This window comes from Copadichromis virginalis, linkage group LG16 (assembly GCF_057382275.1).
Source record: "Copadichromis virginalis isolate Kocher_CV1m ecotype Utaka linkage group LG16, C_Virginalis_male_GT1.1, whole genome shotgun sequence".
In the NCBI taxonomy this organism is placed as follows: Eukaryota; Metazoa; Chordata; class Actinopteri; order Cichliformes; family Cichlidae; genus Copadichromis; species Copadichromis virginalis.
The window spans coordinates 37,987,416-38,011,693 of NC_140633.1; the positions used below are offsets into that span (position 1 = coordinate 37,987,416).

General features: G+C 44.1%; 3 protein-coding genes across 3 annotated transcripts; all 3 read right to left on the reverse strand.

Moving 5' to 3' along the window:
• Window positions 1-2,401: 2,401 nt before the first annotated feature.
• LOC146691326 (olfactory receptor 2K2-like) lies at window positions 2,402-3,530 on the reverse strand. The gene has a single exon (XM_085435397.1). The coding sequence runs from the start codon at window positions 3,516-3,518 to the stop codon at window positions 2,547-2,549; it is 972 nt and encodes a 323-aa protein (XP_085291523.1). The 5' UTR covers window positions 3,519-3,530; the 3' UTR covers window positions 2,402-2,546.
• Window positions 3,531-9,358: 5,828 nt separating this feature from the next.
• LOC146691327 (olfactory receptor 52D1-like) lies at window positions 9,359-10,493 on the reverse strand. The gene has a single exon (XM_085435399.1). The coding sequence runs from the start codon at window positions 10,328-10,330 to the stop codon at window positions 9,359-9,361; it is 972 nt and encodes a 323-aa protein (XP_085291525.1). The 5' UTR covers window positions 10,331-10,493.
• Window positions 10,494-16,274: 5,781 nt separating this feature from the next.
• LOC146691328 (olfactory receptor 2K2-like) lies at window positions 16,275-17,457 on the reverse strand. The gene has a single exon (XM_085435400.1). The coding sequence runs from the start codon at window positions 17,244-17,246 to the stop codon at window positions 16,275-16,277; it is 972 nt and encodes a 323-aa protein (XP_085291526.1). The 5' UTR covers window positions 17,247-17,457.
• Window positions 17,458-24,278: the final 6,821 nt, after the last annotated feature.

The following is a 24,278-nucleotide window of genomic DNA, read 5'->3' on the forward strand; positions in this document are numbered from 1 at the left end:
TTGTATGACAAATTATGATGGCTGTTTGGTAGCTGTTTGCATTCAATGCATACTCTCTCTCTTTATATGTGTGTGTGTTTCTCTGGCGAAATTCAGTATGGTTCCGACAACAGTTTTATGTTAATGTATAATCCTTAATATGTTTTATGTGTGTGGGGCGCCAGAGGGAGTGTTCACCCGGGGCGCCAAACAGGCTAGGACCGCCACTGGGTGAAGTGTCTTGTCCAAGGACACAAAGACCGAGAGTGTCCGAGCCAGGGCTCGAACCGGCAACCTTCTGAGTACAAGGCGAATTGCCAACTCTTGAGCCACGATCGCCCTAAACAACAATAATAATAATTGTCATTTGATGTAAAAAAAAGTTTATAAGAATCATTTTATATATTTTCCATAGCATTACATTTGAATTTAACAGTTCAATCTTTCAAATAATGGACAGATATTTATGAAATTATGATACATTTGTGAATGTATTTTAACAATCTAAATATGCTCATGTAAGAAAATTATGTTTTATTACATTTACAGTGATTTTACGTTAATTTACATTTGAAATGTAAAATCACAGTCTATTTATGTGAATTTAATGATATTCTGGAAAAACAGTACAAAACTGTAAAATACACAGTAAAATATTTTATATTACAATTTTTTTTACAGTGTAACAAAGGCACAGCACAGAAAAGAGGTTGGAACTAATAAAGCAGAAATACTTTGCTACTCTAGAATTTACAGGTATCTACATCTTTTTACTTTTCTTCCCTACATTTGAACGCAAATATCTGTCTTTTTCACTCCTTACATTTTAAAACAGACTCATTGCTTTTGGTTTAACACATTTAATTAATGTTTTTTTCTTTTTTTGCACACTGGACACTGCAAATGAACCCGAACAGGTAAAATATAAAAAAAAAAACCCTTTCAACTAACCAGACTTGCCAAGTGTAATGAGAAGACAGGACAGTTGTGGGTTTACATTTATTTTGACCTTCAAAAATACATTTAGTGCAAAAATCTTGGAAATGGAAGTAATCTTAGATATACACGAAATATTCCAACTTTCTAACTAATTACACTAGAGGTGTCAACAAGGCCCAGGAGCCGAATTTGGCCCAGCAAAGTAAGAAAAAACAAGTTACAGAAAGCCTTAGAAAACTATACTAACTATAAGTGCGAAACTGAGCTGTGCAATGTGCATATGGCCTGAGGGATGTAACAGTGGGTTATATCACAGTGTTCAGAGTAACAGCCTGCTTGAAGAAACTGTCTTTGCGTGGCTTGTTTTACTAAACAGCGGCAGAGCCTCCTGAATGCAGCAGTTTGAACAGTTCGTGTCCGGGACGTGAGCGGTCTGCAGAGATTTCCTAACACTGGACCTCTACAGGTCCTGGATGGAGGCAAGATCAGCACTGATGATCAGCTCTGCAGATCTGATTGCCTGTTGCAGTCTGGCCCAGTGACTGATGTCCACAGAACAGACTACATGATAGCAATATGGAAGATGACCAGCAGCTCCTGTGGCAGGTTGTAGTTCCTGAGGCAACTTAGGGCCTTCTTCTGGAAAGAGTTTATATGCAAGGATCACTTCAGATCGTGTGGAAAGGTGGATCCTAGGAATCTGAAGGGAACCACAGTAGCTACTGTATTGTTAAGCATCAGAAAAATCTGACTTAAGGATCAGACCAATGATGGTGGTGTCATCAGCGAACTTAAGGAGTTTCACATATGGGACAAGAACAGCAGGGAGAGAACACACCTGTGGGGGAGGCTGGTGAGGGTAGTTTGTGTGTGGGATGTGGAGCTTCTTGGACTCACCTACTGCTGGGAAATGAGCTACCAGAAATTTTTTTTTTTGCAAATTTTACACATTTATTTCTTACTATTTAACAGATTTCTAAATTTTGTCATGTAGAAAAACTGATTTGCACTGTACATCTTTAGCTTCAACTTTCAATCCTTCAAACAATGGAAAAGCCATTTAATTGTACAAGTGTTAAGTAAAAACAGACTTTCATGTTTGATTAAGCAGAAATTCTAAAACTGGTCCAGTTGCTAAAACCTCTGACTGTTTCAATAAGTGTTAAAGAAAAAGAGGATAAAACTGAGAAAACTACTAAAACTGCTTCACATCCATGTGGTTGTGGATCAGATTTATAAGACAGCATAATATCAAAATAGATTGACACTCTGATAGTGCTGCCACATCTAAAACAGTTTGTCTTTTAATCCTTTTCACATGTGCAGTCTCCACGGTGCCTGTTATTTCCTTGAACGGTAATGAGAAGAAAGAGAGTGAAATTTACAGCCTTCCTACATATCAGTGTTTTTTTGGTAATTAGGCAGGTGACCATCAAAAATACATTTAGTGCAAAGACATATACAAAATGTAAATCATCTGGGAAATGCAGATAAATAATAAAACGTCATATCCGCTCACATCAATAGACATGTTTTCAGACAACTCCAAATAAAACACAAATTTCAGTAAAAATTAAACATTTTTTTGGACTTATTTTAAAATGGATGTCAAACAATGGGTGTGACACTTAGCTGTGTGTGAAACTATTTTCTGATCGAATAAAACAAAATTTAGTTCTTTTTAAAATAACAACACTATACAATTTTTTTCGGATTTTGGTCAGTTTGAAACCGTAAATCAGAGGATTCATAATAGGAGGAATGACAAGAAACTCTAATGCTACAAAGTTTTGAAGGGTCTGAGGCAACTCTTTCGAACCCAGTCGCAGACTTATAATATCAGTAAGTACTGCCACAACAAAAGTAAATAATGAGACGAGATGTGGGACACATGTTTGCATGAACTTTGCCCTGTTTTCTATAGACTTTACACATGTTTGAATGATATACATATAGGACCAAACTATAAAAACACCATGAAGCAAATAAATAATTATTATAATATTTGCAAATATTCCATTAACTATAGTTTGTGCTGGAAAACAAGCGAGTTGGACAATACTCCAGTTCATACAGAAGAGTCTGGAAAGATACGGGCTGCATAACTTCAGTCTGGATGTTAGAAAAGCATGCACAGCCATAATGCAGAAAGTTGTTAACCACAAAAAACATGCAAACCTAATGACTCTTTGCTTTGTCATGATAGAGTGGTACTTCAGTGGCTGACATATGGCCACATATCTGTCATATGCCATGAGTGCAAGAATCGACAGTTCACCACAGACAAAAGAATAAATCACCTGAGTCTGAATAAGGCAACCGTAATATGAGATGAGATGAACATCAGAGAGGAGATCCCAGAGAAATCTGGGAAAGAAACCTGCTGTTCCATAAAGTGCATTGATGCAAAAGACACAGAGCAGAATATACATTGGTTCATGGAGGTTGCTGTCCAAGATGATGATCACAATGAGAGAAACATTGACGAGGCAAATGATGCAGTAACACAACAAACTGAGGAAAAAGAGAACAAACCTGTGACTGACTGTTTCATTGAAACCTGAAAGAAAAAACATTGTTATTACAGAAACATTATTCATTGTGATTGAGAGATCTAAGTGAAGCCTAGTCGCTCACTGTATCTGTTCTCCTCTCTCCTCTATCAGGTACAGATAACAGCAACACGTGAGCTGGGATTTCAAACCAGCCAATCATTGATCTGGAATGAAAGCTCACAGCTTTGGAAAATCACAGGGGATTTAATATGTATCATGTACTAAACACATAATAAAACAAACCTGCAGGTTCTTGAAAAAGAAATATTAAAACGTTTTACAACTTTATTAAAAAAAATGCTTTCTTCATAATACTGTTAGGAATTTTTTACATTTATGCCAATTAAACATAATTGTCCAGGGCTTGTTGTGGTTTTCTTCTGTTTTTCGTTTGTAGTCCTTCGTAGTCCAGTCAGATCATTGTTGCTTCAGTGATAATGATCAGGCTCTCTGACGTTTGCTGAAGTCACTAGTAAGACAGTAAGAAGTTCTTGTGAATGTTGCTTTGTCTTTGCCTCTTAGTAACTCTGTGGAAAAAAGAATTGTTTGCACCTGTTACCTGCTACTTACCTGTTACTCTGCCGCCTGCTCACTCTCTACCTTTCCTATTCCACAATGGAAAGAATCCATCCCAGGTACCTCTCCAATTTTCTGCAGAGTGATGTAACCTTATCGTTGCACCACGATCACCCCCTTTTCCTCCAGCCCAGAAAAGAGTAAATCAAAGTTTTTTTTGTGTAAAACCATGGTCTCAGAGATCAGGTTGTAAATTCTGAGTTGCTGCAGGAACCACAACCTCTGCTGGGCCTTCTTCTGGATAGAGTCTATATGTGGGGACCACTTCAGATCGTGTGGAAAGGTGGATCCTAGGAATCTGAAGTGATCCACGGTAAGTACTCTATTTTTAAGGATAGTTAGGGTGAGTCTGAAGGTTCACTGTCACCTCCACAGTCGGGTCCAGATGGTTCTGACTGCAACAGTGGAACAGCTGGTCCACCTCCTGTCTGTACGTGGACTCGTCTTCATTGTGGATCAGACCAGTGATTACCAGTTTGCAAATCATGCGAACAGATCCACAGAAGATGCCATCAATGTAGCTCTCCACTCTGTGCTGAGCCACCTGGAGCAGCGGCAAAGCTACGTCAGAAAGCTCTTTGTGGGTGTTCTCAGAATCTCATCTCCACTTTGTGGTTCTGTTGGCTTCATCAGGTGATGGCCTTCTGCTCGCTTTGGAATGGTTCACAGCTGAGTGTGAAGCAGTGGCAATGAGAATCAGCACCTCCAAATCTGAGGCCATGGTCCTCAGCCGGAAAAGGGTGGAGGGCCCACTTCAGGTCAGGGACGAGTTCCTGCCCCAAGTTTAAGTATCTCGGGGTCTTGTTCATGAGTGACGAGAGACGGGAGATCGACAGACGGATTGGTGCTGCGGCTGCAGTGATATGGATGCAATACCAGTGTGTTGTGGTGAAGAGAGAGCTGAGTGTAAAAGCGAAACTCTTAATTTACTGGTCGATCTACGTCCTTCCCCTCCCCTATGGTCATGAGCTGTGGGTAGTGACCGAGATTGCGGATACAAGCGGCAGAAATGGGCTTCCTCTGAAGGGTGGCTGGCCTCTCCCTTAGAGATAGGGTGAGAAGTTCAGTCTTCCGGGAGGGGATCAGAGTAGAGCAGCTGCTCCTCCACATTGAATAGAGCCAGTTGAGGTTGTTCAGGCATCCTGAGCACCTCCTGAATGAGGTGTTTCGGGCATGTCCCACCAGGAGGAGGCCCCGAGGCAGACCTGGGACATGCTAGAGAGATTTTATCTCTCAGCTGGCTTGGGAATGCCTTGGTGTTCCCCCAGACAAGTTGGAGGAGTTGGCTGAGTAGAGGGTGGTCTGAGCTTCTCTGCTAGGGCTGCGGCCCCTGTGACCCAGCCCCGGATAAGCAGATGGATGGATGGATGTTCTTTGTGGATTACAGCTCAGCTTTCTATACAATCATCCTGGATATCCTCTTCACCAAACTGGTCACTCTTGGCCTTTGACTTTCTCACCAACCGGCCCCAGACTGTAAGACTTGACCCCTATCTCTCCTCCACTCGCATGCTGAGCACTGGCTCCCCACAAGGCTGTGTGCTGAGCCCCCTCCTGTATTGTCTCTAGACCTAAGACTGCAGTTCGACCCACAACAACAACATCATCATCAAGTTTGCTGAAGACACCACATTAGTCAGACTTATCTCAAAGGGAGACGAGGCAGACTACAGAGAGGAAGTCCTGAAGTTGACATCATGGTGTTCAGAGAAAAAACTAGCACTGACCACTATGGAAACCAAAGAGATCATTGTCGACTTCAGGTGGCACAGCACTGACTTAGGCCCCCGATACATCAACAGTGATGGTTGGAGAGGGTCCACACCTTCCGGTTTTCCAAGAAGCACAAACTGGACTCCAACCTGCTGCTGATCTTCTACTGCTCGTCCATTGACAGCCTGCTGACATACTGCCTCAAAGTAAGGTACGGCAGCTGACCAGATGGGAACAGAGTGAAGCTTCACAGTGTAATCAAGGCAGCACAGAAGATGAGGGAAGCGCTACAGGTGCATCAGCACAAACACTGACAGACTTAGGAACAGTTCCTTTGCAAAAACCATGAGCACCCTGAACTCACAGATGAACCGACGACACAGTTTCACCCCCCAATTCAAGCCTCTCCTCTATACACAGAATATACAAACACTACCACCACTGTGCAATATTTAATTTATGTCAAAATACCTCACTGTAAATATAGACTATTTATTTTTTCCAATATTTGTATATTTGATATTGACCTGCCCATATGTATACAGTGCCACAGAACTGTGCACCTCACCCCCCTTTCTTCTTTCCCCACATGTCTGCACTGGGTAGGAGATGCTCTGAATCTCTTTGTACATGTGTATAGTGACAATAAAAGGCATTCTAGTCAATCTGTCAGGAACCTGGGTCCTTTTGACCCAGCGTTTTGTGTTTTCTATTATTGTCATTTTGGTTCTGTTCTTCCTCGGTTAGTGTTCTTTTCTTTCTGCCCGTGTATCCCTGTGTCCAGTCTGCGTTTCTGAGTCTGTGTCATTACCTGTATGTGTTTCCTGTTTTACTTGGAAGGTCTCTTTCTTATGTCTGTGTTCTGTTTACGTTTCCCTTATGTAGCACTCATGTGCGTGTTTCGAATACTCCCAGATCAAAACAAGAGTATGTCACCCAAATTTGACATCAAAGAGCTCAAAGATTTGGACCAGTAGGTTCGGCTACGTACAGGAGAGGCGAACTGAATGAGACTCAGACAACCGCGAGTTTTGAAAAATAACCGGAATTGTATTTTTCTTTTCAATTAGAAATAACAGGACATTATGACAAACATACAAAACACTTACAAATGAAATTATTCCCTTTCGGTACCAGTACTCTCTTAATAATACCTTTTGGCAAAATCACAGTGATCACTTGATGGAAAAAAAGAAATCTTACCTGGGTGCACCCTTTCTAGAGGTACAGTTCACATCCAACAATGAACCACAATTTCAATCATCAGCATATAAATGTTAACACTTATTTGCATTTTCACAGACTTCGTTAACAAATAGCAACAGTTAATCAGCTGGAGGGTTATTTCCAACCGCTCACACTCACTTTTGTTCACATTCATGGAATGTACAGAGTCCGTAAAACGAGTCCTTAAAACCACCCGCCCGTGAGTCCAGGGGGATGTGTGTGAAGAAGGGGGACTACGAGTACAAAATGGCGTGGTGTGTTTCTGTTTTGTTGCATCTGGCCTACCACACTCTGATGTGCAGGACAGAACAAAGTCATTTGGTCCTTCAACGGGGTTGGCTCGCCATCAATTTCAGGATCCGTTGGAATGCACCAGGAAGATACAAACCAAAGAAACAAACAAAAAAAAAACCCCAAAACCAAACAAAAGAAAAAAAACCTGACCTGTCAACGACAGTGTCATGGGACATATTAAGTTCCTCATAAAATCACAATTCACACATTCACTTCAACTGCTGGGTTTCAGTAAATTGAACAAAGTTTCCTACAGAACATTCCTAAACAATTATCATTAAACACTGGAACATTTTACTTGCAAGGCATTCATGAAACACAGATAAATAATGAACAAGTAAAACACTTTGCTCACCGATCTCAGAATTAGAAAGACGGAGCAGCGCGAGATGGCGCACGACCGATGAAATGGCGTCGTCTCTAACTCCCGACCTTTCTCGACTAAGCAATGTAAAAAGAACCAGCTAATTACTCGTCTTAGCAATATACATACAGTAAAACAATCTTTCGTAAACAGTGAGTGCTAGCTCTCCGTCTATATTACTCTTTTTCATACCTCGTCTCAGTAAATCGCCGTGTCTCGTTTCCTCACTAGCTTGCTCATGGAAGGTTCGCGAGCGGAAGAGAGAAAAGAAAAATCTGTGTCCTCCTAGGCAGGGGCGGCAGGCGGAGCCTGTACCACGTTTCAGCAGCTCATTGGCCTAGAATAGCACGTGTCTAAACCAGAACAGTTAACTCCTTAACGGCTGCACCTATGGTTTATTCATTACAAATGAAGTGTGCTGTTTAGATTAATGATTCTTTTATTCTGGTGTATTCTAGTTAAGCCATACTCAAATATGGGTTACACTTACCTCGTCAGCTGTTATGTCCCCCAGATATGTTTCCCTCCTGTTTCCCATCCCCTGATTACTGGTATGTGTATTTATAGTGTGTGTTCACCCGTCCTCATTGCTGGTTCGTCTGTGTTGTTTCCCTCGGTCTCTCTGTGTCTCTCTGTGTTTCTCTGTGTCTCTCCCTGTGTATTTCCCCTGACCTCCCTGCATCGTCATTTCTGGTTTGTTTTATTAGTTTTGCCCAGTTTAGGTTTTCCAGTTTCATGTCCACCCGCACCGTTTGCTGTTTGTATTTTCTCTTGTCATTAAACTCACGTGCACCCGAGCTGCCGCTTCCTGGTCCTAAATAATTCCCACACGGCTTGCTCCGGCAGACCGTGACAGTGTCAGTTTAGAAGGTCAAGAACAGCAGGGAGAGAACACGCCTATTGGGGAGGCCTTTGCTGGTAGTTTGTGTGTGGGATGTGGTGCTTCTTGGCCTCACCTGCTGCTGGGAAATGAGCTACCAGATCTTTTCTTTTTGCAATTGTACACATTTATTTCTTACTGTTTAACAGATTTCTCATCTCTTTCTACTTAATACAGTAAAAAGAAACATTTTGTCATGTAGAAAAACTGATTTGCACTGTACATCTTCAGCTTCAACTTTCAATCCTTCAAATAATGGAAAAGCCATTTAATTGTACAAGTGTTAAGTAAAAACAGACTTTCATGTTTGATTAAGCAGAAATTCTAAAACTGGTCCAGTTGCTAAAACCTCTGACTGTTTCAATAAGTGTTAAAGAAAAAGAGGATAAAACTGAGAAAACTACTAAAACTGCTTCACATCCATGTGGTTGTGGATCAGATTTATAAGACAGCATAATATCAAAATAGATTGACACTCTGATAGTGCTGCCACATCTAAAACAGTTTGTCTTTTAATCCTTTTCACATGTGCAGTCTCCACGGTGCCTGTTATTTCCTTGAACAGTAATGAGAAGAAAGATAGTGAAATTTACAGCCTTTCTACATATCAGTGTTTTTTTGGTAATTAGGCAGGTGACCATCAAAAATACATTTAGTGCAAAGACATCTACAAAATGTAAATCATCTGCAGATAAATAATAAAACGTCATATCCGCTCACATCAATAGACATGTTTTCAGACAACTCCAAATAAAACACAAATTTCAGTAAAAATTAAACATTTTTTTGGACTTATTTTAAAAAATGGATGTCAAACAATGGGTGTGACACTTAGCTGTGTGTGAAACTATTTTCTGATCGAATAAAACAAAATTTAGTTACTTTTAAAATAACAACACTATAAAATCGTTTTCGAATTTTGGTCAGTTTGAAACCGTAAATTAGAGGATTCATAATAGGAGGAATGACAAGAAACTCTAATGCTACAAAGTTTTGAAGGGACTGAGGCAACTCTTTCGAACCCAGTCGCATACTTATAATATCAGTAAGTATTGCCACAACAAAAGTAAATAATGAGACGAGATGTGGGACACATGTTTGCATGAACTTTGCCCTGTTTTCTATAGACTTTACACATGTTTGAATGATATACATATAGGACCAAACTATAAAAACACCATGAAGCAAATAAATAATTATTGTAATATTTGCAGATATAGCATTGATTGCAGTTTGTGCTGGAAAACAAGCGAGTTGAACAATAATCCAGTTCACACAGAAGAGTGTGGAAATATACGGGCTGCATAACTTCAGTCTGGATGTTAGAAAGGCATTCACAGCCACAATGCAGAAATTTGTGAACCACAAAAAACATGCAAACCTAATGACTCTTTGCTTTGACATGATAGAGTGGTACTTCAGTGGCTGACATATGGCCACATATCTGTCATATGCCATGAGTGCAAGAATCGACAATTCGCCGCAGACAAAAGAATAAATCACCTTAGTCTGAATAAGGCAACCGTAATATGAGATGAGATGAACATCAGAGAGGAGATCCCAGAGAAATCTGGGGTAGAAACCTGCTGTTCCATAAAGTGCATTGATGCAAAAGACACAGAGCAGAATATACATTGATTCATGGAGGTTGCTGTCCAAGATGATGATCACAATGAGAGAAACATTGACGAGGCAAATGATGCAGTAACACAACAAACTGAGGAAAAAGAGAACAAACCTGTGACTGACTGTTTCATTGAAACCTGAAAGAAAAAACGTTGTTATTACAGAAACATTATTCATTGTGATTGAGAGATCTAAGTGAAGCCTAGTCGCTCACTGTATCTGGTCTCTGTTCTCCTCTCTCCTCTATCAGGTACAGATAACAGCAACACGTGAGCTGGGATTTCAAACCAGCCAATCATTGATCTGGAATGAAAGCTCACAGCTTTGGAAGATCACAGGGGATTTAATATGTATCATGTACTAAACACATAATAAAACAAACCTGCAGGTTCTTGAAAAAGAAATATTAAAAAGTTTTACAACTTTATTTAAAAAATGCTTTCTTCATAATACTGTTAGGAATTTCTTACATTTATGCCAATTAAACATAATTGTCCAGGGCTTGTTGTGGTTTTCTTCTGTTTTTCGTTTGTAGTCTTTCGTAGTCCAGTCAGATCACTGTTGCTTCAGTGATAATGATCAGGCTCTCTGACGTTTGCTGAAGTCACTAGTAAGACAGTAAGAAGTTCTTGTGAATGTTGCTTTGTCTTTGCCTCTTAGTAACTTTGTGGAAAAAAAGACTTGTTTGCACCTGTTACCTTCTACTTACCTGTTACTCTGCCGCCTGCTCACTCTCAACTTTTCCTATTCCACAATGGAAAGAATCCATCCCAGGTACCTCTCCAATTTTCTGCAGAGTGATGTAACCTTATCGTTGCACCACGATCACCCCCTTTTCCTCCAGCACAGAAAAGAGTAAATCAAAGGTTTTTTTGTGTAAAACCATGGTCTCAGAGATCAGGTTGTAAATTCTGAGTTGCTGCAGGAACCACAACCTCTGCTGGGCCTTCTTCTGGATAGAGTCTATATGTGGGGACCACTTCAGATCGTGTGGAAAGGTGGATCCTAGGAATCTGAAGTCATCCACGGTAAGTACTCTATTTTAAAGGATAGTTAGGGTGAGTCTGAAGGTTCACTGTCACCTCCACAGTTTGGTCCGGATGGTTCTGACTGCAACAGTGGAACAGCTGGTCCACCTCCTGTCTGTACGTGGACTTGTCTTCATTGTGGATCAGACCAAGTATTACCAGTTTGCAAATCATGCGAACAGATCCATAGAAGATGCCATCAACATAGCTCTCCACTCTGTGCTGAGCCACCTGGAGCAGCGGCAAAGCTACGTCAGAAAGCTCTTTGTGGGGTTTGTCAGAATCTCTTCTCTAGTTTGTGGTTCTGTTGGCTTCATCAGGTGATGGCCTTCTGCTCGCTTTGGAATGGTTCACAGCTGAGTGTGAAGCAGTGGCAATGAGAATCAGCACCTCCAAATCTGAGGCCATGATCCTCAGCCGGAAAAGGGTGGAGGGCCCACTTCAGGTCAGGGACGAGTTCCTGCCCCAAGTTTAAGTATCTCGGGGTCTTGTTCATGAGTGACGAGAGACGGGAGATCGACAGACGGATTGGTGCTGTGGCTGCAGTAATATGGACGATATACCATTGTGTTGTGGTGAAGAGAGAGCTGAGTGTAAAAGCGAAGCTCTCAAGTTACTGGTCGATCTACGTCCCTCCCCTCCACTATAGTCATGAGCTGTGGGTAGTGACCGAAAGAACGAGATTGCGGATACAAGCGGCAGAAATGGGCTTCCTCTGAAGGGTGGCTGGCCTCTCCCTTAGAGATAGGGTGAGAAGTTCAGTCTTCCGGGAGGGGCTCAGAGTAGAGCAGCTGCTCCTCCATATTAAATAGAGCCAGTTGAGGTTGTTCGGGCATCCTGGGCGTCTCCTGAATGAGGTGTTTCGGGCATGTCCCACCAGGAGGAGGCCCCGGGGCAGACCTGGGACACACTAGAGAGATTTTATCTCTCAGCTGGCTTGGGAATGCCTTGGTGTTCCCCCAGACAAGTTTGAGGAGGTGGCTGAGGAGAGGGTGGTCTGGGCTTCTCTGCTAGGGCTGCGGCCCCTGTGACCCGGCCCCGGATAAGCAGATGGATGGATGGATGCTCTTTGTGGATTACAGCTCAGCTTTCTATACAATCATCCTGGATATCCTCTTCACCAAACTGGTCACTCTTGGCTTTTGACTTTCTCACCAACCGGCCCCAGACTGTAAGACTTGGCCCCCATCTCTCCTCCACTCGCATGCTGAGCACTGGCTCCCCACAAGGCTGTGTGCTGAGCCCCCTCCTGTATTGTCTCTAGACCTAAGACTGCAGTTCGACCCACAACAACAACATCATCATCAAGTTTGCTGAAGACACCACATTAGTCAGATTTATCTCAAAGGGAGAAGAGGCAGACTACAGAGAGGAAGTCCTGAAGTTGACATCATAGTGTTCAGAGAAAAAAAAAACTAGCACTGACCACTATGGAAACCAAAGAGATCATTGTCGACTTCAGGTGGCACAGCACTGACTTAGGCCCCCGATACATCAACAGTGATGGTTGGAGAGGGTCCAACTGTTCGTCCATTGACAGCCTGCTGACATACTGCATCAAAGTAAGGTACGGCAGCTGACCAGATGGGAACAGAGTGAAGCTTCACAGTGTAATCACGGCAGCACAGAAGATTATTGGCTGCCCTCTCCCCTCCTTGTCAGACATTTATTTCACCCGCTGCCTCAACAGAGCAACAAACATCATCAAGGGCAGCTCCCACCCAGGCTTTGACCTGTTCGACCTGCTTCCCTCAGGGAAGCGCTACAGGTGCATCAGCACAAACACTGACAGACTTAGAAACAGTTCCTGGGCCCCGGTCTGGATGGGCCTGGGCCCCCTTTCCCTGGCGGGTCGTGGAGTATGGGAGTGCCTACTGGGGTCAGCGGGGGAGCTGGCCCCAGGGAGGGGTCATCTGCCCCTTACTTCCTTCCCTCCCCATCTCCAGTTGCCTCCCTCTTTCCGCTCCACCACAACCACCCACACATGCAGGGCCTTGGAGTAGGGGTATGTCACCAGGGTGCAGAGGAGGCTACCCCCCCCCCCCCCCTCTGTCCCCTTCTGGCTGCCTCTGCCTCAATTTTATCCCACAACTTAGACATTCACATTACTCACACTCTCATTACACATACATATAGGATCTTGGGGGTGGGCACGATACACGGAGTCCAAATTACCATCAGGGTGTATACCTCACCCCTGGCGTCGTTGCCCACCTCTCAATTTTGAATACACGTAGACATTGAGGGCTAGCAGGAGGGACTATGCGCTTACCTGCTGCTCTCTGGCAGGTAGCTCCATGCCCTCCTGGGTTTTAATTGCACCTTAGAACACACATGCATCAACACTACAATGAGCGGGTGGAGGGAGGTTTGGAGTCTTCTCTCACCCAGTTCTCTGCGGCCTGCTGGAGCGGGGGGGCTAGGAGGAGTTGGCCGTCCAACTGCGGTCTGGAGTGTGGGGCCTCCCTGCTGCTGCGGAGTCGGGGCGGTCTGCCTCTCCCCACCGCAGGGAAAAGGGTAACACCACCTGGGTCTGGGTGCAGTTCCCCCCTCCAGGGGCAAGGGTACCTAGACCCGGTTCGTAGAGTACACTTGGGGAGTGTGATCGTGTGTACAGCGTCTCTTTATGTCTGTCTCCACGTTGGTTGAGTGTGGAGTAAGTGCATATGAGAGCATGAGGGTGGGAATGGATGTTTGTGTCTGTGTGTGCCTGTATGTCTGTGTCTATATGTCAGGTTGGGTATCAGACGCCACCTCTCTGGGGACATCTCAGGCCCTCCAAGGTTTGGAGGCCTATCTCCACCCACCACCACTTCCCCTGCCGGTGGCGGACTCCCTCAGGTGTCGGTGCGTTGGTGGTTCTTTGTGTCTGGGGGTGGGCGTCCGGGTACACACCGGCTCACTCCTTGGCGGCCGCTTATCGGGGCCTGGAGCCTGGGGCTCGCTCGGGCCACTTCGGAGGTGGGGTACCCCCGGCCTCTCGGCCTGGGGCTCGGTCACTCAGGCACAGCTGGCTGCCGGCGGAGCTCATGGGCGCGTCACTGCAACTCCCCCTGGCTTCTGCTCCGCGGCTGCTGAGTGAACCCTCATCTGGGACTCTCCTCAGCTCTTACTGGGACAGTGGCGCGGCTGCCCCTCTGTTGGTCTTCCTTGGTCTCTTGTGTTCTGGGGGCCTCTGGATGTCTGGAGTTTTGATCTCCTCCATACCTGCCTCATACCCTGGAGGACGGGGCTGTGGCTCCCCACACTCCCTAGCAGATCGTTACATGGAGAAACCTTTGGAATGCAAGCATGCTGATCCACACAGGTATGCACACAGGTGTACACACGGGTATTCACAGACGCGGACTACAGCTTTCTTGGCTGCTGCCTCAAAGCACATTGTGCGCTGTCTATCTTGCGTGCTGCACAATATCGTTTATTATTTAGAATCTACTGATATCTACTGCTAGCTAGTTTATTGTGATGGTGCCGTTTTTTTTTATTATGTTGCTCTTTGTTGTTTGCTTTCTCTTCTGTTTTTTTTCTCCATACAGGTGTCCCAGGTGTTTTGTTTTTTTGTTTTTTTTTGTTTTTTCTTTCTTCCCCCCCTTCTCACCGTCTCTTCTCCCCTTTGGTTTTCTTTCTCTCCCTCTCTTTCTTTCATTCTCTCTCCCTGTCCTATCCCACAATCATGTCTGTCCCGTTTGTAGCAACTGAAAATAAAATAAATTCATAATTATAATAAAGGTCAATCAAATGGACCAATATGGCAAGGCCATGATGATCCACTTGGTAAAATAAATCCGCTTGGCATCTTTCTTGGCCTTAAGAGAACAATTCTGATGGCTAAAGATCCAAACGGGACACAAAAAAAAAAAGAAAAAAAAAGAAAGAAACAGTTCCTTTGCAAAAGCCATGAGTACCCTGAACTCACACACGAACCGACGACACAGTTTCACCCCCCAATTCAAGCCTCTCCTCTATACACAGAATATACAAAAACTACCACTACTGTGCAATATTTAATTTATGTCAAATACCCCACTGTAAAAATAGACTTATTTATTTTTTTCAGTATTTGTATATTTGACATTTTTTGATATTGACCTGCTCATATGTATACAGTGCCACGGAACTGTGCACCTCACCCCCCTTTCTTCTTTTCCCACATGTCTGCACTGGGTATGAGATGCTCTGAATCTCTTTGTACATGTGTATAGTGACAATAAAAGGCATTCTAGTCAATCAGTTTAGAGGGTCAAGAACAGCAGGGAGAGAACACGCCTATTGGGGAGGCCTTTGCTGGTAGTTTGTGTGTGGTATGTGGTGCTTCTTGGCCTCACCTGCTGCTGGGAAATGAGCTACCAGAATTTTTTTTTTTTTTTTTTTTTTACAATTGTACACATTTATTTCTTACTGTTTAACAGATTTCTCATTTCTTTTACTTAATACAGTAAAAACAAACACATTGTAATGTAGAAAAACTGATTTGCACTGTAAATATTCAGCTTTAACTTTCAATCCTTCAAACAATGGAAAAGCCATTTAATTGTACAAGTGTTAAGTAAGAACAGACTTTCATGTTTGATTAAGCAGAAATTCTAAAACTGGTCCAGTTGCTAAAACCTCTGACTGTTTCAATAAGTGTTAAGGATAAAGAGGATAAAACTGAGAAAACTACTAAAACTGCTTCACATCCATGTGGTTGTGGATCAGATTTATAAGACAGCATAATATCAAAATAGATTGACACTCTGATAGTGCTGCCACATCTAAAACAGTTTGTCTTTTAATCCTTTTCACATGTGCAGTCTCCACGGTGCCTGTTATTTCCTTGAACAGTAATGAGAAGAAAGACTGAAATTTACAGCCTTTCTACATATCAGTGTTTTTTTGTTAATTAGGCAGGTGACCATCAAAAATACATTTAGTGCAAAGACATCTACAAAATGTAAATCATCTGGGAAATGCAGATAAATAATAAAACATCATATCCGCTCACATCAATAGACATGTTTTCAGACAACTCCAAATAAAACACAAATTTCAGTAAAAATTAAACATTTTTTTGGACTTATTTTAAAATGGATGTCAAACAATGGGTGTGACACTTAGCTGTGTGTGAAACTATTTTCTGATCGAATAAAACAAAAAATAGTTCCTTTTAAAATAACAACACTATAAATTTTTTTTCGGATTTTGGTCAGTTTGAAACCGTACATCAGAGGATTCATAATAGGAGGAATGACAAGAAATTCTATTACTACAAAGTTTTGAAGGGTCCGATGCAACTCTTTCGAACCCAGTCGCATACTTATAACATCAGTAAGTACTGCTACAACAAAAGTAAATAATGAGATGAGATGTGGGACACATGTTTGCATGAACTTTGCCCTGTTTTCTATAGACTTTACACATGTTTGAATGATATACATATAGGACCAAACTATAAAAACACCATGAAGCAAATAAATAATTATTGTAATATTTGCAAATATGCCATTAACTATAGTTTGTGCTGGAAAACAAGCGAGTTGAACAATAATCCAGTTCACACAGAAGAGTGTGGAAAGATACGGGCTGCATAACTTCAGTCTGGATGTTAGAAAGGCATTCACAGCCATAATGCAGAAATTTGTGAACCACAAAAAGCATGCAAACCTTATGACTCTTTGCTTTGACATGATAGAGTGGTACTTCAGTGGCTGACATATGGCCACATATCTGTCATATGCCATGAGTGCAAGAATTGAGAGTTCGCCGCAGAGAAAAGAATAAATCACCTTAGTCTGAATAAGGCAACCATAATATGAAATGAGATGAACATCAGAGAGGAGATCCCAGAGAAATTTGGGAAAGAAACCTGCTGTTCCATAAAGTGCATTGATGCAAAAGACACAGAGCAGAATATACATTGATTCATGGAGGTTGCTGTCCAAGATGATGATCACAATGAGAGAAACATTTAGCAGGCAAATGATGCAGTAGCAAAACAAACTGAGGAAAAAGAGAACAAACCTGTGACTGACTGTTTCATTGAAACCTGAAAGAAAAAACATTGTTATTACAGAAACATTATTCATTGTGATTGAGAGACCTAAGTGAAGCCTAGTCGCTCACTGTATCTGGTCTCTGTTCTCCTCTCTCCTCTATCAGGTACAGATAACAGCAACACGTGAGCTGGGATTTCAAACCAGCCAATCATTGATCTGGAATGAAAGCTCACAGCTTTGGAAAATCACAGGGGATTTAATATGTATCATGTACTAAACACATAATAAAACAAACCTGCAGGTTCTTGAAAAAGAAATTTTAAAACGTTTTACAACTTTATTTAAAAGATGCTTTCTTCATAATACTGTTAGGAATTTCTTACATTTATGCCAATTAAACATATTTGTCCAGGACTTGTTGTGGTTCTCTTCTGTTTTTCGTTTGTAGTCTTTCGTAGTCCAGTCAGATCATTGTTGCTTCAGTGATAATGATCAGGCTCTCTGACGTTTGCTGAAGTCACTAGAAAGACAGTAAGAAGTTCTTGTGAATGTTGCTTTGTCTTTGCCTCTTAGTAACTCTGTGGAAAAAAGAATTGTTTGCAGCTGTTACCTGCTACTTACCTGTTACTCTGCCGCCTGCTCACTCTCTACCTTTCCTATTCCACAATGGAAAGATTCTATCCCAGGTACCTCTCCAATTTTCTGCAGAGTGATGTAACCTTATCGTTGCACCACGATCACCCCCTGTTCCTCCAGCCCAGAAAAGAGTAAATCAAAAGTTTTTTTGCATAAAACCATGGTCTCAGAGATCAGGTTGTAAATTCTGAGTTGCTGCAGGAACCATAACCTCTGCTGGGCCTTCTTCTGGATAGAGTCTATATGTGGGGACCACTTCAGATCGCGTGGAAAGGTGGGTCCTAGGAATCTGACGTGATCCATGGTAAGTATTCTATTTTTAAGTATAGTTAGGGCGAGTCTGAAGGTTCACTGTCACGTCCACAGTCGGGTCCTGGTGGTTCTGACTGCAACAGTGGAACAGCTGGTCCACATCCTGTCTGTACGTGGACTCGTCTTCATTGTGGATCAGACCAGTGATTACCAGTTTGAAAATCATGCGAACAGATCCATAGAAGATGCCATCAATGTAGCTCTCCACTCTGTGCTGAGCCACCTGGAGCAGTGGCAAAGCTACGTCCGAAAGCTCTTTGTGGGTGTTCTCAGAATCTCATCTCTAGTTTGTGGTTCTGTTGGCTTCATTGGGTGATGGCCTTCTGCTTGCTTTGGAACGGTTCACAGCTGAGTTTGAAGCAGTGGGAATGAGAATCAGCACCTCCAAATCTGAGGCCATGGTCCTCAGCCGGAAAAGGGTGGAGGGCCCACTTCAGGTCAGGGACGAGTTCCTGCCCCAAGTGTTATGGCCTGGGGGATCGGCGAGATGCTGATCGGCCTTTTCTGTCTTTTTCTCTCTCTCGTGCTCTCTCTCTCTCCTCCTCTCCATCACCGGGGAAGAACTCATTGTGGGTTCACGCCCTCGGCCCACGCCTACACCCACAGAAAAGAACACATCTGATGCCCATCAAGGTGAACGGCATTTAAGCCAGGAGGTGACTGCTGGTCTTCGCTGGATCTTTGTCTGCCACGCGTCAGTGAAAGTCAAGCTACAGCTCAAGATAAGTCATGTGTCTTTTGTGAATATTGTTCTCATTCCTGTCTCCTTATCTACAGAGCCCCTGGATTACCTTTCCCGTGTGAATCTGTGTGTCAAGTGTGAAAAGAAGGACTGTTGTCGTGTATGTGGAGAGTTGGAGAGCGAGTGATTTCCCCCTTGGATTTCCCTTGTGTTCAGCTGATTCAGGAGTCCCGCGTTTGAGTCCCCTGCATTGAACCTTAACATAACGATCCAGCCAGAATATGGACTCAGCGGACTCTGCTGCCCAGCAGCACGTCCTCACGGCCAAGGAGGTTTTGGAACGCCAACAACAAATGCTGCAGCTCATCAATCAGCAGTTGGCCGCTCTAACGCAGGCCCTTGCTCAGCGCGTACCCCTGGTAAGCCCAGCAGCCTCTCCTCCCTCTGTCTCCTCACAGTTACCGGCTTCTGAGCCTCCAGCACCCGGGCCTTTGGCTTCGCCTCATCCCACTCGCTTGGAGCCCCTGGCGCGAGCTTTGCCAACACCAGAAACCTTTGCGGGTGAGTTTCACCAGTGTGCCAGTTTTCTGACCCAAATAACAATGCAGTTTAGACAGTTGTGGAGGACATATGAAACTGACGAGGCTAAGATTGCCTTTTTTGTCCAGCTCTTACGCAGACCGGCTTTAAACTGGGCTCAAGCTGTTTTGAAAACTGACGTCAGCATCTCGTACAAGGATTTTCTTGCTAAATTTAAATGTGTGATTGAGAGAGGTACTGGCGCTGATGCAGCATCTCACCATTTACTAAATCTTAAGCAGGGAAGACGAAGTATGGCGGAATACTCCATTTTGTTCTGGACGTTGGCCGAAGAGACCGGGTGGGGGCAGCCAGCATTGATAAGTACTTTGTTGAACAACGTGTGTGATGAGTTAAAGGGCAAACTAGTGATAAGAGAGTTATCTAAAACTTTGTCTGATGTGATAACGTTGTGTGTAAAGGTGGATGGGCATTTACGTGCGCGCCGCAGAACTGAGGACTACGTTTCCCAGATATCTCTGGGACGCGGCGAAGCAGCATCGGGCGGAAGCGCCACGAGTGGCGGAAGAGATTCAGAGTCGCAGGACATGGAGGAGGGTGAGCAACCTATGCAGCTGGGTCGCTCTCGCCTTTCCCCTGAGGAAAGGCACCATCGGTGGAGGGCCGGTGAGTGTTTCTATTGCGGCCGTAAGGGTCATGTTGCCAATGTTTGCCCGTCTCTGCCAAAAGGCCGCAGTAGAGAGGAGAATTCAAGTGGACGAGGTCTCTAGTTCACAGTCTCCTCCACGGCTCATGCTAGCAGCTAAATTAACGGTGCAGCTTCAGGTCCACCCTCTTAAGGCTCTAATCGATTCAGGAGCGGAACAGAACTTTATTGACGCTTCGCTGGCCCGACGATTAAATCTGAATTCTGAGCCTCTGCCACAGTCACTCCAAGTCACCGCCCTCAGTGGCCAGCGGCTTCCTAACATCACTCATATCACTGAGCCCGTTTTACTGACTCTCTCTGGCAATCGTTCCCAGACAATACAGCTGTATGTGTTTCAAGCTCCACTCACGCCACTAGTTCTGGGTTACCCGTGGTTGCATCAAGATAACCCTGTCTTCGATTGGAAAAAGGAGAGCATTGTGGGGTGGGGAGGAGGATTGTCACATGTCCTGTCTTAAAGCTGCCACCCCCTCTTCCGAACCGCTAACCAATTCTTCTCTCTCCAAGCTGCCGGACCTCTCCTCCGTGCCACCCGTCTACCATGATCTCAAACAAGTGTTTTGCAAGGATAGAGCACGCTCGCTTCCTCCGCATCGGCCGTATGACTGCGGCATTGATCTTCTTCCAGGCGCACCTCTCCCTACCAGCCGCCTATACAGTCTGTCTCAGCCCGAACGTGAAAGTATAGAAAAATACATCAACGAATCACTCACCGCAGGTCTCATTCGCCCCTCGTCATCTCCTGTGGCCGCCGGATTCTTCTTTGTTGCCAAGAAAGACAAGAGCTTACGACCTTGTATTGATTATCGGGGCCTTAACAACATCTCAGTGATGAATAAATATCCGCTCACTCTTTTAAATTCTGCCTTCGAGCTCCTTCAGGGGGCCACCATCTTCACTAAGCTGGACCTGCGCAACGCGTACCATTTGGTAAGAATAAGGGAGGGGGATGAATGGAAAGCAGCCTTCAACAATCACCTTGGTCATTTTGAATATCTTGTCATGCCGTTTGGTCTCACCAATGCCCCAGCTGTTTTTCAGGCCCTGGTAAACGACGTACTGCGGGACTTCATTAACCACTTCGTCTTCGTTTATCTGGATGACATCCTCATTTTCTCCCATTCTGTCTCTGAACACGAATGCCATGTCAGGCAGGTCCTCCAACACCTCCTGGAAAACCGTCTCTTGGTGAAGTGGGAAAAATGTGAGTTTTATGCTTCCACAGTCTCTTTCCTGGGCTATGTCATTGAACAAGGTAACCTGAGAGCGGACCCCGCCAAAGTTCAAGCTGTGTTAAACTGGCCCACTCCATCCCATCGCAAGCAGCTTCAGAGTTTCTTGGGTTTCGCTAACTTTTATCGCCGTTTCATCCGCAACTATAGCCAGCTCGCTCTACCCCTGACTCGTCTCACCTCACCCAAGGTCCCCTTCTGCTGCGATGAACCGGCTCGCCAGGCTTTCTCTTGCCTGAAGGAGCGCTTTGCCTCTGCACCCATCCTCATCCAACCCGATCTCAGGCAACCCTTCGTCGTGGAGGTGGATGCCTCGGACGCAGGAGTGGGGGCAGTGCTCTCCCAGCGACAAGGCGGTAAGCTTCATCCTTGTGGTTACTTCTGATACTTATGATGTGGGGAACTGAGAGCTATTGGCCATCAAGCTGGCCTTAGAAGAGTAGCATCACTGGTTGGAGGGAGCTGCCCAACTGTTCATGGTTTGGACGGACCACAAAAACTTGGAATACATCCGGTCCGCGAAACGACTCAACACCAGGCAAGCTAGGTGGCCTCTGTTTCTCACCAGATTCCAATTCACAATCACCTACAGACCCGGCTCTCGTAATGTCAAACCCGATTCCCTCTCACGCCAATTTGCCACCTCCGAAGACGCTGCCCAGGATCCCCATTCTTCCTTCCACGTGTGTTGTCGGGGCAAAAACCTGGGAGATTGAGTCAGCTATTCGAGAGGCCCAACGAACAGAACCGGACCCTGTACGGGTATGGGTCCCCCGGGCCTACTCTTTGTTCTATCTACTGTCAGATCATGAGTTTTGCATTGGGCTCACACGGCCAAGTGCACCTGCCACCCTGGGGTCCACCGCACCATTACCTTCCTCCAACGCTTCGCCTGGTGGCCGTCTTTAGCTAAGGACGTCTGCGAATACATTGCTGCCCCTCCTACATGCGCTCAAAACAAGAGCGTCAATCAGCCATCTTCCGGCCTTCTCCAACCCCTACCGACCCCTGGCCGCCCGTGGTCACACATTGCAATGGACTTCATCACGGGCCTCCCTTCCTCATCAGGTAACTCAGTCATCCTTACTATCATTGATCGTTTTTCGAAAGCTGCTCACTTTGTCCCCCTCCCCAAGCTCCCCAGTGCTTTAGAAATAGCTCGACTCCTGACTAACCATGTCTTTCGCCTTCACGGAATCCCCACGGACATCGTCTCTGATAGGGGGCTGCAGTTCACATCACAGGTCTGGAAAGAATTCTGCAACGCCCTCGGAGCGCAGGTCAGTCTCTCCTCTGGTTTCCACCCTCAGACTAATGGCCAGAAAGAACGGGCCAATCAGGAACTCGAGGCGGCCCTCCGGTGCTTGGCATCCACCAATCAGACAACTTGGAGTGAGCAACTCCCATGGGTTGAGTATGCCCACAATAGTGTAACAAGTATTACAATTAAATAATATGAGATACGCATTAAAATATTGTCTCGACAACTTTGGACTAGTATCAGAAAGTTCTAGGTAAGACTATGGAGCCTTGAAAGGATCAGCAGAGAAGGAACCACACAATGATAGATAAGATGTGATTTGAATAGAAACTGTATTGAAAGTTGTAAAGTTTACAAATCCTGCCTGTCTAAAGCTGGCTTCCTACAGTGCACAAACGCACATTAAAGGGCTCAAAAATAAAATCAAAACCAAACATCCTCTTTAAGGAAATTCTCCAAAGAGTTTCAATTAAAGAGCTTCCTCTAAATTAGAATTCCCTCTGTGTGTGTGTGTGTGTGTGTGTGTGTGTGTGTGTGTGTGTTTCTGTCCAACTGGTTCTAACACTACCCGGGTAGATTTTTAAAGTGTTAGTCTTATCTGTGTCAAGGAATGTAGTTATAGTCTTGAGGTTCGCTGAAGATGGATCCCACGGCTGGCCACACCGTACTCTGGTCCGTCTACAGTCACTCTCTTGGGATTGGCTCGCCACTGAACCCACAGGGTTCAGATCTCGAATGATCCAGTCCTGGTCAAAAACCAATCTATGCACACAGTTCAGAGTGCATACATTACTATTTTATCTATGCTTCTTCCATCACTCATCTTTCAGTCAAGTATTGTTCAAGTATAACAAATCATTAAGTTCATCAGTAACTTATTACTATTCCTCGGATTTATTATTGTCAGGGAAACCGAAGGCAGGAGAAGCAGGCGGCTGCCGGTCGGAGCATGAGGTGAACTGATTTTCAGGTAAGAAGTTATGAACTGCACTCTATTTGGGTCAGATATAAACCGAGTTTAGGTGTAGTTTATTTTCGTTGTACTGACTTTTTACGATTACTTACAATAACTTGTACTGCGTGCTAGCTAACACGACGGAGTTTCTATACAGCTGTGTGCGCGCTAAGTTACTGATGTTGAACTTTAAGACAGCCTCCCCTGTCATTCTCTCGCCTGTTGAAACTTCAGTCATGAAACTGATCAATGATCGACTTTTCTCTCTTGTTTGTTTATCGCGCTAAACAACAGCAGCACGTTTAAGCTTGATCGGCTGTTGTTAGAATTCATTTGATTTTAATTTCTAGTATCAGCTGATGTTTGCTGGAGACACAGCTTTAAAAACGGCTGGTCCAATCATCTGAATCATCAGAGCTGAACTGGTTATGGAGAAACAGGTTTACCTTTTAGGTGACATGAATGAGTTGAAGGGAAGTTATGAACTGTTTCTGAGAGATGAATAACACCAATATCCTTTTCTGTGTAGCTGACAGCTGGTAACTGTGCAGGGGCGGATCTAGCAAAGCTTTTGCCAGGGGGCCAGGTAGGGCATTAACAGGGAAAGGGGGGCACAAAGAAATACTTTTCTTTCTTACGCTCATATAAAATATTTAGCTTTTATGAAATAGTTATCTGAATCTTACAACCAAAGTTTGTATAATAATACACAAGATTGGCTGTAGACCATTGTTAATCATTCAGAACACTGTAAAAATAACAAAAAACAAAAAGTGAATGCAACAGTGCACAAAT

What these genes read in the sequence shown, in the direction of transcription:
- LOC146691326 (XM_085435397.1), bottom strand. Translation starts at nt 3,518, where the DNA reads ATGAATAATGTTTCTGTAATAACAATGTTTTTTCTTTCAGGTTTCAAT.
- LOC146691327 (XM_085435399.1), bottom strand. Translation starts at nt 10,330, where the DNA reads ATGAATAATGTTTCTGTAATAACAACGTTTTTTCTTTCAGGTTTCAAT.
- LOC146691328 (XM_085435400.1), bottom strand. Translation starts at nt 17,246, where the DNA reads ATGAATAATGTTTCTGTAATAACAATGTTTTTTCTTTCAGGTTTCAAT.